Raw genomic sequence first — 13071 nt, forward strand, 5'->3', positions numbered from 1 at the left:
TTTTAATTAAAAAGAATAATAATTAAATCTTTAAAAAAGTGTTTGGTTTTAAATATTAAAAATAATTTTTAATTTTCATTCATTTTTAGAAAAGTTTTAAATTTACGTGGCTTAAAGATCTTTTTAGGTTAAGATAAAAAACCACGTGGTTAAAAAGATCAAACCGTTACATATCAGGGTTGCAAATTTGCAATTTGCCATCGCTAATTCACTTCTTTTTCAACAACGAGACGACTGAAAATGATAAATCAACTTCGCTAATTCATTAAGAGGCTCATAGCCAAATGTCATGCTGAAATCCAGTAACTTGCCTCACCTCCATTTTGAATGTCCGCCAGGGTACTTGTCAAAAGAAGCTGTCAAACGCGAAAGTGACGCGAACGATTCCTGAGTAGTATCGCGTTGAGTATCCCCGAAATTTCTTAAAAAAACTAAAAAATATGTACATTTCAATGTAAATTCAGTATAGTAAGCAGGAGTTTAGATATACCAATTAATCAATTTAATTAGATAATGATGTCAACGGAGGCGAGTTTCGACGAGGATAATCACGGGCAGACGAACGACGTGAGTTTCGACATTTTTCCATCGCATTTTTTATGTGCGCCCCATTCTATTTTTACCAAAGTGCGGGACAACCAACGCTAAGAATCCACGGAAAGTGCAAAAAACGCGCAAATTGTCGGCATTGCGCTCGATTTGACGGCAATTCGTGGGAAATTTGGCGAATTTTGCGGCGTAAATTGCGTTAAAATCGGGCTCAATGACAGTTTCACGTTTTTTTTTTCGTCGTTTTTGTGTGTGCGTGTGTGTGTGAGTGTGAGAGTATGTCTGCGAGAGGATTCCTAAGGTTTGAGGTTATTTCGTGACAAAAAAGGTGATTTTTCTCGGGTTTTCTTTGCAGTCGATCATCACAAAGGTCAAGTCGCGCGTTTCCAACATATTTCCAAGTGTGGCGAATTGGTTTTCGTCGCCGGGCCCCTCGACGAACAATGGCAGTGTTCGTAGGCGCCGCGATTCCGAGTCAGAGAGCGACGACGAGGGAAACGCAAATACTTCTCTTCCGCAGAGCAAACGTCGGAGATCGGATGTGGTGAGTAATTTTTCGTAATTTTTTGAAATTTTCCTTCAATTTTTGTTTTTTCTTCAGACAACACATCAAACAAACACCCCGAGCGCCGCTCCAAGTAATCCGCGACGACTTTCGATGCCAGTAAATGCGACCCCAGCGGACCAATTGATGCGAAATCGACTTGCAGGAAGGCAACAAACACAACAAATGACCTCGTCGCCATACGATTTTGCCGCGCGCAATCCTTCGATGACGCTAATGGCGTCTCCCATCCAAATCCGGGACTCCGAGGACGAAGAAGAGGATGAGGAAGAAGAAGAAACGGACGAAGTTCAATTGGTGCAACAAGAGGAAACGGTAACAAAACGCAAAGGCATCCACGAAACGCAGTACAATGTGTTACGAATGAGCAGTCAACAAGGCGATCGTTCGACTTCGGAGCCACCAACGGCGCCCACAGCTGGTCCATCATCGCGGGTGCATCGTTTCGGCTACGGGTTGCAATCGGAAGTCATTCCGGAAAATTCCTCCTTTCAAAACGGGAATGACGAAGCAACAAGTGAGACGTCGGATTTCACGCAACCTCGGGCATCACGACCCGGACGCTTGTCGGGCTTTTTGGGGAATCGCAACAAAAATATGAGCGCATCCACGGGTCAATTGTCGTTCCAGGCGCATTTAGAGACCGAAAAATCTCTTTTCGCCAACGAGCAACGTCGTCAATTCAATCCCTCGTTGTACGGCAGTAGTTGGTCCCTGAACAGTGGCGGCAGCGGAAGTCGTTTTCATCGAAATTTCTCGCCCTTTTACGGAGGTCAGACCATGTACGGAGGTGCTGCTGCCTACTCGCGACGCGATAATCGCTTGCAACAAACTTTGCGCGTGCCCACATTGATTCGTCCGTCGTCGCGTCTCTCGAACGCTTCGTCAAGCAGCTCCTTGGCATCCGTGGGCGATGGCAGCAATCAATCGAATGCCGCAAATTCAACTACGGGACTCTCAAATACCTCAAAACGCATTCTGGAGCTGCTGAATCAGTGCACGTCGCCGCTGAAGGATGCCCGAAAGATGGGCACGGGACTCAATACGTCAGTTCGGGTGCCGAGTCTCATGAATAACAGCACGAGCCTGAGTCGTGCGGGACGCTTTAATGACGCCGATTTGAATGCTAGTCGCAGTATTCGACTGACACAACCGAAAACGCCTTACAGTCGACCAACGGCTCCGTTACCGCCGACGTCGGAGCTGCAAATTCCCTCGATTTCGCAACTGCTGCAAATGAAGAGATTGCTCAATAGCACGGCGGAAGTCAAGAAACTCGCGGATCAAAGTAAAAGTGCACTCAATCAAGTGAGCGAATATACCTTGCCAGGCGGAGATCAGAATAGTAGTAGTAGTACAAACAAATACACGAACAAGGTAAGAAAAATATTATAAAAAAGAATTTTTTTTTTATTTTGAGAAAAATTTGAAATACACTAAAATTTCCTTAAAATTCATTTAAAAAGTAAGAAAATTGTTATTTTTCAAATTTTTAGCAATTTTTTTTTAATTTTCGAAAAAAAAATAAATATACGTTCCAAAAAATTTTAAAAACGTTTAAAAAAAGTTTTTCCAATTTTTGTAAAAAAAAAAAATATCAAATTTTCTATTAAATTTTGTTACATTTTAAATTTTTAAATGAAAAATCTTGATTTTTTTTTTGATTAAAAAATTAAAAGAAAGGAAAAATAAAAATTAAATATAAAATACAAATATTTTTGACATTTTTTGGAATTTTTATATTAAAAAATCATGAAAAATTACTGTTTATGGTAAAATTATACAAAAAACTAAAAAAATTTGCTTAATTACGACATTTTCTATTGAAATGTTGAAAAACATTTTTTTGAAAGTCACGTGACCAAAAATTATTTTTTTTCAAAAATTTTATTTTGATCAAGATTATTGTTGATTTTTCTTTACTTTCATGTTCAAATTTTAAAATAATATAAACTAAAATTAAATAAATTTTAAGAATCAACGTTTAACGTCTATAAACGTTAAAAAATTACAAACAAAAAATTCAAAAATAATTAAATTTTTTATTTCCCCTCCCCACTTGAGAAAATCCTCATGGGACAAAAAATGAAAATATTAAATTTATTCGCCTTAATTTAATTTTTGTAAAAAAATCTTGAGTCGAAAATTTTTATTTTTTTTTTTAATTTCTGTAAAAAAATATTAAATTTTTGTAAAAAAATATTAATTTTTTAAATTTTTGAAATAAAAAATTCAAAGCAAAAATTTTTAATTTTCTTTGCATTTTTGTAAAAAAAATATTAAATTTTTGAAATTCAATTCAAAAGCAAATTTTTAATTTTTTTCAACTTTTTCATAGTTTATAATAAAAATGCTCTTTTGACGCGTTTTTACGTAAATAAAAATTTTCTATAAAATTAAAAAATAATATTTTTTTTTTGTTTTTCAATTTTTTTTAGAAGAACAGTTCACAAATTTCTATGATTGTCTAATATTTTTTTCATTTTAATTTTTTTTTTGGGAAAAATATGAAGTTTTATAAAAAAAAAACTAAAAATTTTCGAAATTCAAAGAAAAATTATACTTTTTTCTGCTTTTGATACTCAATAACGTCTAAAAAGTTGAAAATATTTATTTTTTTAATCAAAATTTGTCTGTTCATGAAATAAAATTTCTAACAATTTTCTACTTTTTCAGGTCAAAGAAAAGCTCACAAGCACTCGTGACAAGCAAAATGCTGCTGATGTCGCCCCCCAACCCGTCAACTTACCAAACATACAATTGCCCAACTTGAAATCTGTCCCGAAATTCGACATTGCGATCCCGGAACAAAAGTCCGTCATATCAAACAACTCATCAAAGGACAAATCAACCAACGTTTTCGCAACACTCAACTTTGGTAACAACAACAAATCCACTAAGAAGGACGATGATGTCATCGAAATCGACGACGACGACGACGAAGATGAAGAAGAGGATGACGAAGAAGAAGAAGACGACGAAAGTGACGATGAAGATGACGAAAACGACGAAGATCAAGACGAAAACACGCAAGAGAGCACCGGCAGCAACAGCAACGGCTCCATGCAATTCAAATTTTCCTCACCCGTGCCAATTCTCAGCAAGCAAGTTCCTGCAAATCCCAGTGATAGTTGTAAAAATTTCAAATTTTCGAGTCCGTTGGCTGTTGGCGCACCAGCTCTTGAAGTGCTGAAGCCCGACATGACTTTGGCAAAGAAAAAACTCGAATCGCCCGTTGTCGCGGCGAAAGAAAAGCCCGAAGGAATTGCCGTAGCGTCTGAACTCAAAGCGGGAAGTTGCTTAGATGCGCTTTTCGGGAAAAAAGCTGACGCCAGTCTCCCAATGGGAACTCCCATGGGCTTCGGATCGCAATTTAAAATGGCCTCGACGCAATGGGAATGCCCAGCTTGCATGATTCGCAACGATAACGCCAACGAAAAATGCGTCGCTTGCAACAGCGCCAAGCCAGGCGGAGCCAAAAATGCGGCGCCACAAAAAGAAGCCACGCTCAAAACGACAGATTCGGGCTTTGCATCACTTCTTGCCGCCCAAAAAGCAAAATGGGAATGCCCGGCGTGCATGTCACAGAATGACCAAAGTGCCGAAAAGTGTCCTGCCTGCACCGAACCAAAGCCCGGAAGTAAGCCGAAGCCGGCGGAAACGACAACAGCGCCCGCTGTGCCCATGGATAACGCCTTTAAGAAGTTGGTGGAACAGCAAAAAGCCTCCAAGTGGGAATGTAAGTCTTGTTTAACGCAAAATGACCAAAATTCAACGAAATGCGCGTGTTGCGAAGAAGCAAAACCCGGAAGTGCGCCCGAAAAAGTGCCTCAATTCTCGTTTAGTTCGGGATCGACGACGTCAAAATTCTCGTTTGGCGTACCAAAAGACGCTGCAGCAGCGACAAGTACTGCACCCCAATCGAGTTTCGTCTTTGGAAGTGTCGCCAAACCCGCAGGAAATGCAGAAACAGCGCCAAATAAGGGATTTTCGTTCGGAACGACAGTCACAAAAGCAGATACTGCTGCGAAACCAACATTTTCGTTCGGAGTTCCTGCCGCTGCTTCAACGACAACGTCAACGAGCAAAGCCACAACTGATGCGGTGAGCAGTTCAACCGTCAATAGCACTCCAGGCGGCTTTAGTTTCGGTGTGTCATCAAGTATTGCTCCCAAAACGGAAGCAATTTCGTCGACAGCAGACACTTCGAGTCCTCGTTTGAACAAAAGAACGCTCGATGAAACGGATTCCACGTCAAAAGTATCCGCGACAACTTTTACTTTTGGCAAAACGAACGAAGCGCAAGCAAAACCAGCATTTTCGGCGACTACAACTTCAACTTTTGGCAGTTTAGCGTCTTCGACAAACAACACAGTTTCCAGTTCGGGCGGATTTTCCTTCCAAAAGGTCACGAGTCCCGCAGTTACCACGGCATCTGCCACGAAAGACGATTCCTCGAGTCAAATTAGCTCGACGGCAACCACGAATGCCATTACAACGCCCATTTTCGGAAGCGGAGTGTCAGGTATTAAACCGCTAGATCGCTCCTTTGGCGGAATAAAGCCCGCAACAACCGTCAATGATGATGCCAGTAAGAAGGGAACTTTGATTTTCGGGGCTGCGAAGAAGGATGAAGGCATAAAACCATCAACGGGAGGCTTTACGTTCGGTCAATCGTCGACAACGGCGACTTCGAAACCCGCAGATCAACCAACAAGTTCGATTTTCGGAGGTGCAGCTGCTTTGGGAAAGCCTGAAACGAAACCGGGATTTTCTTTTATGACTCCAGCTGCCGAAAAACCCGCCGCCACGCCAACAGCGACGTCACAAGAAAACAAACCAACCTTCGGGATGTTTGGAAATGCCGCGAATAACAGTCCAAAAACGACGACATTCGGTTTTGGCGCGAATACGGAGCAACAAAAGCCCGAAGCGCCCAAACCTGTGTTCGGAGCAAGTACTTTTGGAAATGCCTCGGATGCGAATAAATCCGTTTTTGGAGCAGCGCCGGCAGCAACAACGCCCGCTGCGTCGCCTTTCGTCTTTGGAAGTGCGCAATCGGGTTTCAACAGCTCGAATACGCAGCAACAACAACAACAACAACAGCCGACTCCGTTATCGGGCACCCCAAGCAGTTTTGGATCGTCAACACCTTCGTCGAATATCTTCGGAAGTGCTAATAATTCGCCAGCATCAGTTTTTGGGCAACCATCGACGGAAAATAAATTGCCAGCATTTGGCGCCTCGAATGCATTTGGAAGTTCGAATCTTTTTGGAGCGAATGCGGCAACAGCACGGAGCGCAAGTAGTGCGAGTAGTCCGTTTGGGGATGCGAATGATGAGCCAAATAACAAGAAACTCAATACCGGAGGGTTCCAATTTAACGCTCAAGGACCTAATACGTCGAGTACCGGAAGTGCAGCAGGCGTGAGTATTTTTTAATTTTTTTTTTTTAAATGGGGGCGAAAAATTTAAATTTTTTATTTAAAAACACTATATTTGAATTAATTTTAAATTTTTTTTTTCTTAATTTTTGAAATATTAAATAATTTCAAATATTTTTTGAAGTTTTTAATTTTTTTCTCGTCTTTAAAACTTAGAAAATATTTAAAAAAAAAATTAATTTTGTCAAAAAAATAAAATAAAAAAAAAAAAAAAAAAAAAATTAAATTAAAAAAAATAAAAAAAAATAAAAAAAAATATAAATTAATTTTTTTTTTATGAAATAAAATCAATCAAAATTTTTTGAAAATAAAAAATCAAAATTTTATTGAATTTAAAAAAAATTAAATTTTAAATGTTTTTTTTATTTTATTTTCAAATATTTAAAAATTTATTTTTAATGTCAAATTAAATTTTTATTTTTATGTTTTTAAAAAATTTTAATATTTTTAAATTAAATTGAAATTTTTTTTAATTTAAATTAAAAAAAAAAATAATAAAAAATCAAAAGCTCAATGTCAAAGACTCACATACTCACAAAATGCCCCATTTTATCAAAAAAAAAAAAAAAAAAAAAAAATATATTTTTATATTTTTTTAAATTAAAAAATTTTTAATTTTTTCCTAAAATTTTTAGTTTTTTTTTTATCCAATTCTCAAATTTTCACTTCCGGTTTTCAATCCAAAAATTTACAAAAAAAACAAAATAAAAAAAAAATTTTAAAATATCATTTTGTAAAATAATTTTTCAAAAGTAAAAAAATTCAAATATTGAAAGAAAAAAATGTTTTTTGGTATTAAAAACCTTTAAAAGCAAAATTTTCAAAAATGACTGAAAAATTTTAAAAAATTCACGATATCAAAAATTAAAATCAAAAATTTGAAAAATTAATTTTTTACATAAAAATTATTTATAAAGAAAAATTTGTTTAATTTTCAAAAATCAAAAAAAAAATTTTAAATTGAAAAAAAGGAAAAAAACAAAAAATTGAAATATTTTAAATTTTTTTTAAATTAATTAGGATTTTTTAACAAAAAAATGAAATGGGAAAAACTAAAATTATTTTTTTTTATTTTTTTCAAAATTAATTTTTAATTAAAATTTTTTTTTTTTACTTAATTTTGATTTTACAAAATAAATTTTGATATCTAAATATTTTTCAAATGTCGAAATAAATTAAAAACTTCAAAAATTAATGAATTTTAAATTAAATTAAAATTAAATTTAAATTAGTTACTTAATCGAAATTATTATTTAATTAATTTAAATTATTTATTAATTTAAAAAAAAATTAAAAAATTTCAAAAATTACTTCTTTCTAATTAAAAACTTTTTTTTGCCCTATTTTATTTTTAAAAAAAAATTAATGAAAATTATTCGTTAAATTAAAAACGACCTAAAACTAAAAAATATTTTTTTTCAGTCACCCTTCGTCTTTGGAAGTGCCAGCGCCACACCAAGCATGGACAACAACAACTCAAAAGGAGCTTTCAGCTTTACGCCGGAAGTCAAACCGACATTTAATTTCTCTGCAAATGCCGTAAGTTCTTTCAAATCTTTTTTTTTCTGTTAAACTTGTGTCGTCGCATGAATCTCAAACAAACAAAAATATTCTCTCTATTTCTCTCTTTATCTCTCGCTCACGCCAACTCTTCAATCAAACGATGCTGTCTTGATCCGAACAGGGCATGGGGTCCAATAATCCCACATCTACGACTGCCACTAACGTTCCTTACCAATTTGGATCTACGCCTCCAGGCGTTTTCGCTTTCGGAGCCACGCCAGTTCTTGAAGTATGCCATTTTGAACAAAAAAATCTTAACTAACTTTTTTTTTTGTTGCATCAATTAACGTTTTTTTTTTCTATAACAAAAATTGTTTGTGTCTGCTTTTTTTTTTTATAATTTTTAATAATTTGCTTGTCCTTTGTACCATTTCTAACACCTTGTGTTTGTCCAAATTACTAATTTTTATTGTTTACATGACAAAAATTTCGATTTCAGACCTTTTTCAAGTAAAATTTTAAAAGGTCTCCTACCAAAATTGGATCAAAATTTGCTTTTCTTAAAAAAATTTTCCGCTTTCAGCACTTTTTTTGTTTCATTTCAAGCATTTTTCACATCAAATCGACTCAAAATTGCAATTTTTTTGTCAAAAAAATTGATTTTCGACTAATGTTTCAAATTCAAATTCTGTCTGAACGAAAACAAATTTCTTCTTCTTCTTCTTATTACAGCAACCGCAAAATCAGACTACGCCAGTATTTGAATTTGGATCATCAAATATTAATAACAATGCATCTAATAATCCATTTGCGTAAGTATCGAAGTTTCTGTCTCCTGATCATCAAAAAAAAAAAAAAAAATCTGATGTACAAAAAATTTTCCGAACATGCACGTGTTTGAATTTTTTTTTTATTATTTTTTTTTTAGTGTTTAGATTTTTTCTAGTGTAAATGTCCGTTTTTTTTGTATTTTTTTCTTAACATCAGTTCATAAAAAATTCATTTCAATCACGCCACACGTGCGTTGCTTCAATTTTTCACGTTTTTAATTTTTTTTTTAAATTTAAAATTAATAAAATTTGAATTTTTCAGTCCCGGACAGTCGGTGGGCATGCAACAACGTCGCAAAATCAAGGCAACGAGACGCATAGTGCGGTAAAGGCCGCTCCCCGTCGCGATCTCGTGTGGATAAATCCTTCCATCAAGCAACAATTGCAATCTCATATCCACCGTAATATGAGTCGCAAGCGAAATTTGGAGTCACTTGCTGTAAATAATGTTAGAAATCACTTTAGAGATAATAATAATAGTACTAAGACAACAACGTCATCGACTGATAACAACAACTTGACCACAACGTTGACATCGACATCTGCTACAGTGGCGGAGAAACGGAGCGACGACGAAATTTTCGTAAAGCCACAAAATACCGCGCGAAAATTCATCAAACGTAATCCGCAGGAACGTCGACCAATTTATGACCGTTCAAAATTCAAATATTTAGCGCCCTCCCACAACACAAAATTGATGAATAATAACAATACAACTAGCGATAATACTTTACTAATTAGTGATAGTCCTACAAATAATTCTACAGAGGAACAGAAAAATAATTTTTAGGGATACGCAGCAGGAAATTGTAATAAAATAATTTGAAATTAAAAAAAAATTAAAAAAAAATGTAAAGAAAATTAAAATTTAGTAAGAAAGAGTTAGATTAGAGATTTTTTTCCTTTGTAAATAAATGTTAAGAGATCAATTTTTATTTTTCACCATCAAAAAAATATCTAAAGACAATGATGGAGGTACATGTTACTTCTGGAAAAATTTCGTTCTGTTAAGTTTGTTTTTCCTTTTTTCAATAATATTTCATAAATAACAAATTAGGCCTAAGACCTTGAAGAAATTAACACTTAGAATAATTTTCCTTCTTTTTTTTTAATAATAAAAAAATAAGTTCTTATCTCTTAAGTTCTCCATAATAAAATTTGAAAATAAATTTAGTTGAAATTTATATAAATATTAGTTTAATTTTCTAATTTTTTTTTTCTTTTAAAAAAAACCAGACTTTTCAAGACTTATGCGACGACAAGCTGACATGAATAGAAATAAAAAAAAAGAAGGATGCTTTAATGATAAGAAAAATAAAATAAAAAAAAACAAATCTAGTTGTTATTTGATACATTATACGTTTATATTTCGGGTATCGAGCTTAACAACAACGACGACGACGAGACGCATTTAACTTTGATATTGACACGACACAAACAAAATAATAAAAATAAATAAATAATAACTAAAGCAAAGCATACCTGAAACATGAACGGTTCGATTGTGATTTTTAAATTTATAAGACAAACAAAAGAAAATATTTTTTAAAAAAGAGAAAATTGTTGAAATATTGTTCAGGCATCCTTCTTAGATGTATAACAATAACAAAAAAAAAACAACAATTATATCCGTAGTTTTAAGATTTATTATTAAAAAAAAATAATTAAAAAAAATATTCAGTTTAAAGCAAAATTTTGAGAGAAAAATTCAAGAAAGAAGACAAAAAAATATCTTTGTTGATTTTTATTATTTTTTATGATATTGTAAACTTGTAAAAATAGGTACATCCAAGAGAAATCACTTTGACAAATAAAGAGAAAAAAAAAATAAATAAATAAAAAATTGTTTTTTTCCATTGTTGAACAATGTTGATGCCTTGAAAAAAAATTCCTAAAAGCTTCCAAGAAATATTTTTTTTTGCGTTTTGTTGGAATGGATTTGCATGTATTATCTTTTATTATATCGTAAACAAATTTATTTTATTAATTTTTTTTTGGGAAATTTATGAAAAGAGAAGGGGTAATTAATTTTTTTTCTACATTATTCTTTATCTACTTATATTTTTTTGTTAAAAATAAAACAAATAATTTTCATTTTTCCATGATAAAGTTTCATGTTTTATAATTAAATTAAAATTATTTAGGCCGTTTCAAATTTTTTTTCTATGTTTTTGTCCCCTGCCCCATTTCAAAAGCCGAAAATCCAAATAAAAAAAATTGAAAATTTCATCAAAATTCACCGTTTTTTTAAAATAAAGTTTTTTTCGATTTTCAAGAATTTTTGTATTGAAAAACGAAATTTGACACATGAATTTTCTTCTTTAAAAAGTTTTCAAAATTTTTTGACACTTATTTTTTTTAAATTTTGCTGTCTAAATTTTTAATTTAAAATTCTTCGATATCAATTTAAAATTTTTAAATCTAAATATTTTTACCATAAAAACAACTAAAATATTCATTAATGATCAAAAATCGTTAAAATTTTGTCATTTTGTATGAAAAAGTATTTCAAAACTTTTTTTTTATTTTGCCCCCATTTTGAAAAAAGTTTTTTGGGACAAAAACATCGAAAAAAAAATTGGAACGGCCTTAATAAATTTTTAATTTTTATTTTCAAATTTATATTTTTTAATTTATTTTTATTAAAAATATTTAAAATTAAATTTTACGTTTTATTAAATATTCAATGACAAATTATTATTTAGGATTTAAATTTCACTTTTAGTTATTTAAAAAAATGTTCAAAAATGTTTTTCCCCCTAAATTTTCCCAAAAATTCAAGAATTAATAATTTATAAGATTGACTTAAAAGTTGATAAGAAAAAATCTAAATTTATTAATATTTTAAATTTCTAAAAAAAAATAAATTTCATGAAAGTCGTTGGAAAATTTTCCAAATGTTTCTGTTAAAATTAAGTTTAAAATAATAAATTTATTTTTTTAAAATATTGAAAAAAATTTAAAAAAACTGACAACAAAATTCAACAAAATTAATGTTATTAAAAAATGTAAAACTGAAAAATTTCCATTAGTCGAACCACGTCAGATATTTTCTGAGATAATTGATTTCAAATATGTCACATGCAAGATTTATCAAAAATCTGACATGATTTTACTGGAGTTAGATTGCCACGTGTTTTACTCATATAAATTAGATTGAAACCTCAGAGCAATTCACAGTTTATATCAAAAGTTCAGTAAATCCCTAAAAAAAATGAATAAAAAATTATTCTTCATAATTTAATTAACAATCAAACTAAATTTAATTCTTTCCGTTCCATTTGTTGAGTTTTCCTTAGATATTGAACCAGATGTCTTGAAATCTTGCATGCCTGATGGAAAATTTCACTTTATGGATCCCACTGACCTCGAAATCATTTCAGATCCGAAGACGAAGAACCTTTATGGAAATGGCACCATCAAACAATTAGAGGATTTTGCTGGAAATATTTCATTTTCTTTTTATACAGAACGACTTCGCAACGGAAAATGGGTACCTGGCGAGTTTAAAACCAATTTGACTGATTTGTGCACCTCGATGAGTGATCCGACAAAACAACCAATTGTTTATACAATTACGCAAAAGGGAATGGATCATGATGGTTGCCCGATTAAAACTGGAGTAAATTTTAAATTATTGAAATTTTTAGATTTTAATTTTTTTTTCTCATTTAGTACGTTCAAAAGTTCGACATGTTCAAAATGAGAGATGTGCCGGTTGTTTTTCCACCGAATTTTGCAGGAAATTGGAGAGCATGGGGAAGATTTTTCAAGGACGACAAAATGATTGGATGTTATTACGGTGAAGGCGAAATTTTGTGAATTATTTTTCTGAATTTTTTTAAATTATTTTTAAAAATACGAAATTTCAAGTCAGTAAATCGAGTTGCAGTTTTGCATTTTTATTGAAAAATAATTAATTAATTAATAATTAATTAAAAATAATTTTTATTTTTAAACAAAAATTATCACATGCACAAAAATTTATTTCAAATAAATAATTAAATTAAAAATAAATTTTTCTTACCTTTTTTCGCTACTTTTTTATTTAAAAGAAAATTTCAGATTTTTAAAACTAAATTTATTAATTTTACTTATAAATAATTAATTACATATAATTAAAAAAAAAACTTTAAGGTACACTTTTTTTCAATAAATCTTTTTTTTTTACATTTTAAGG

The 13071-nt window shown here is 32.0% G+C and overlaps 2 protein-coding genes across 5 annotated transcripts in view; both read left to right on the plus strand.

The window, feature by feature from the left end:
• Window positions 1-376: 376 nt before the first annotated feature.
• LOC134835719 (nuclear pore complex protein Nup153) lies at window positions 377-10108 on the plus strand. 3 transcript variants are annotated; one of them, XM_063850645.1, is made up of 8 exons: window positions 377-567; window positions 905-1093; window positions 1151-2491; window positions 3791-6541; window positions 7981-8097; window positions 8243-8350; window positions 8794-8873; window positions 9154-9351. In XM_063850645.1, exons 1-8 carry the CDS (start codon window positions 514-516, stop codon window positions 9218-9220), a joined length of 4707 nt encoding a protein of 1568 aa, XP_063706715.1. In that variant the 5' UTR covers window positions 377-513; the 3' UTR covers window positions 9221-9351. The 3 variants fall into 3 exon arrangements, with proteins under 3 accessions (XP_063706715.1, XP_063706714.1, XP_063706716.1); XM_063850644.1 differs by lacking the exon at window positions 8794-8873 and having other exon boundaries at window positions 9154-10108; XM_063850646.1 differs by lacking the exon at window positions 8243-8350.
• Window positions 10109-12229: 2121 nt separating this feature from the next.
• LOC134835721 (transcriptional activator protein Pur-beta-A) overlaps window positions 12230-13071 on the plus strand; it is a 356196-nt gene continuing 355354 nt past the window's right edge. For both annotated transcript variants that reach the window (XM_063850652.1, XM_063850651.1), the window contains exon 1: window positions 12230-12234. The gene's annotated coding sequence lies outside the window, so the exon portion shown is untranslated. The remainder of the gene's footprint in view (window positions 12235-13071) is intronic.

This window comes from Culicoides brevitarsis, chromosome 3, assembly GCF_036172545.1.
Source record: "Culicoides brevitarsis isolate CSIRO-B50_1 chromosome 3, AGI_CSIRO_Cbre_v1, whole genome shotgun sequence".
In the NCBI taxonomy this organism is placed as follows: Eukaryota; Metazoa; Arthropoda; class Insecta; order Diptera; family Ceratopogonidae; genus Culicoides; species Culicoides brevitarsis.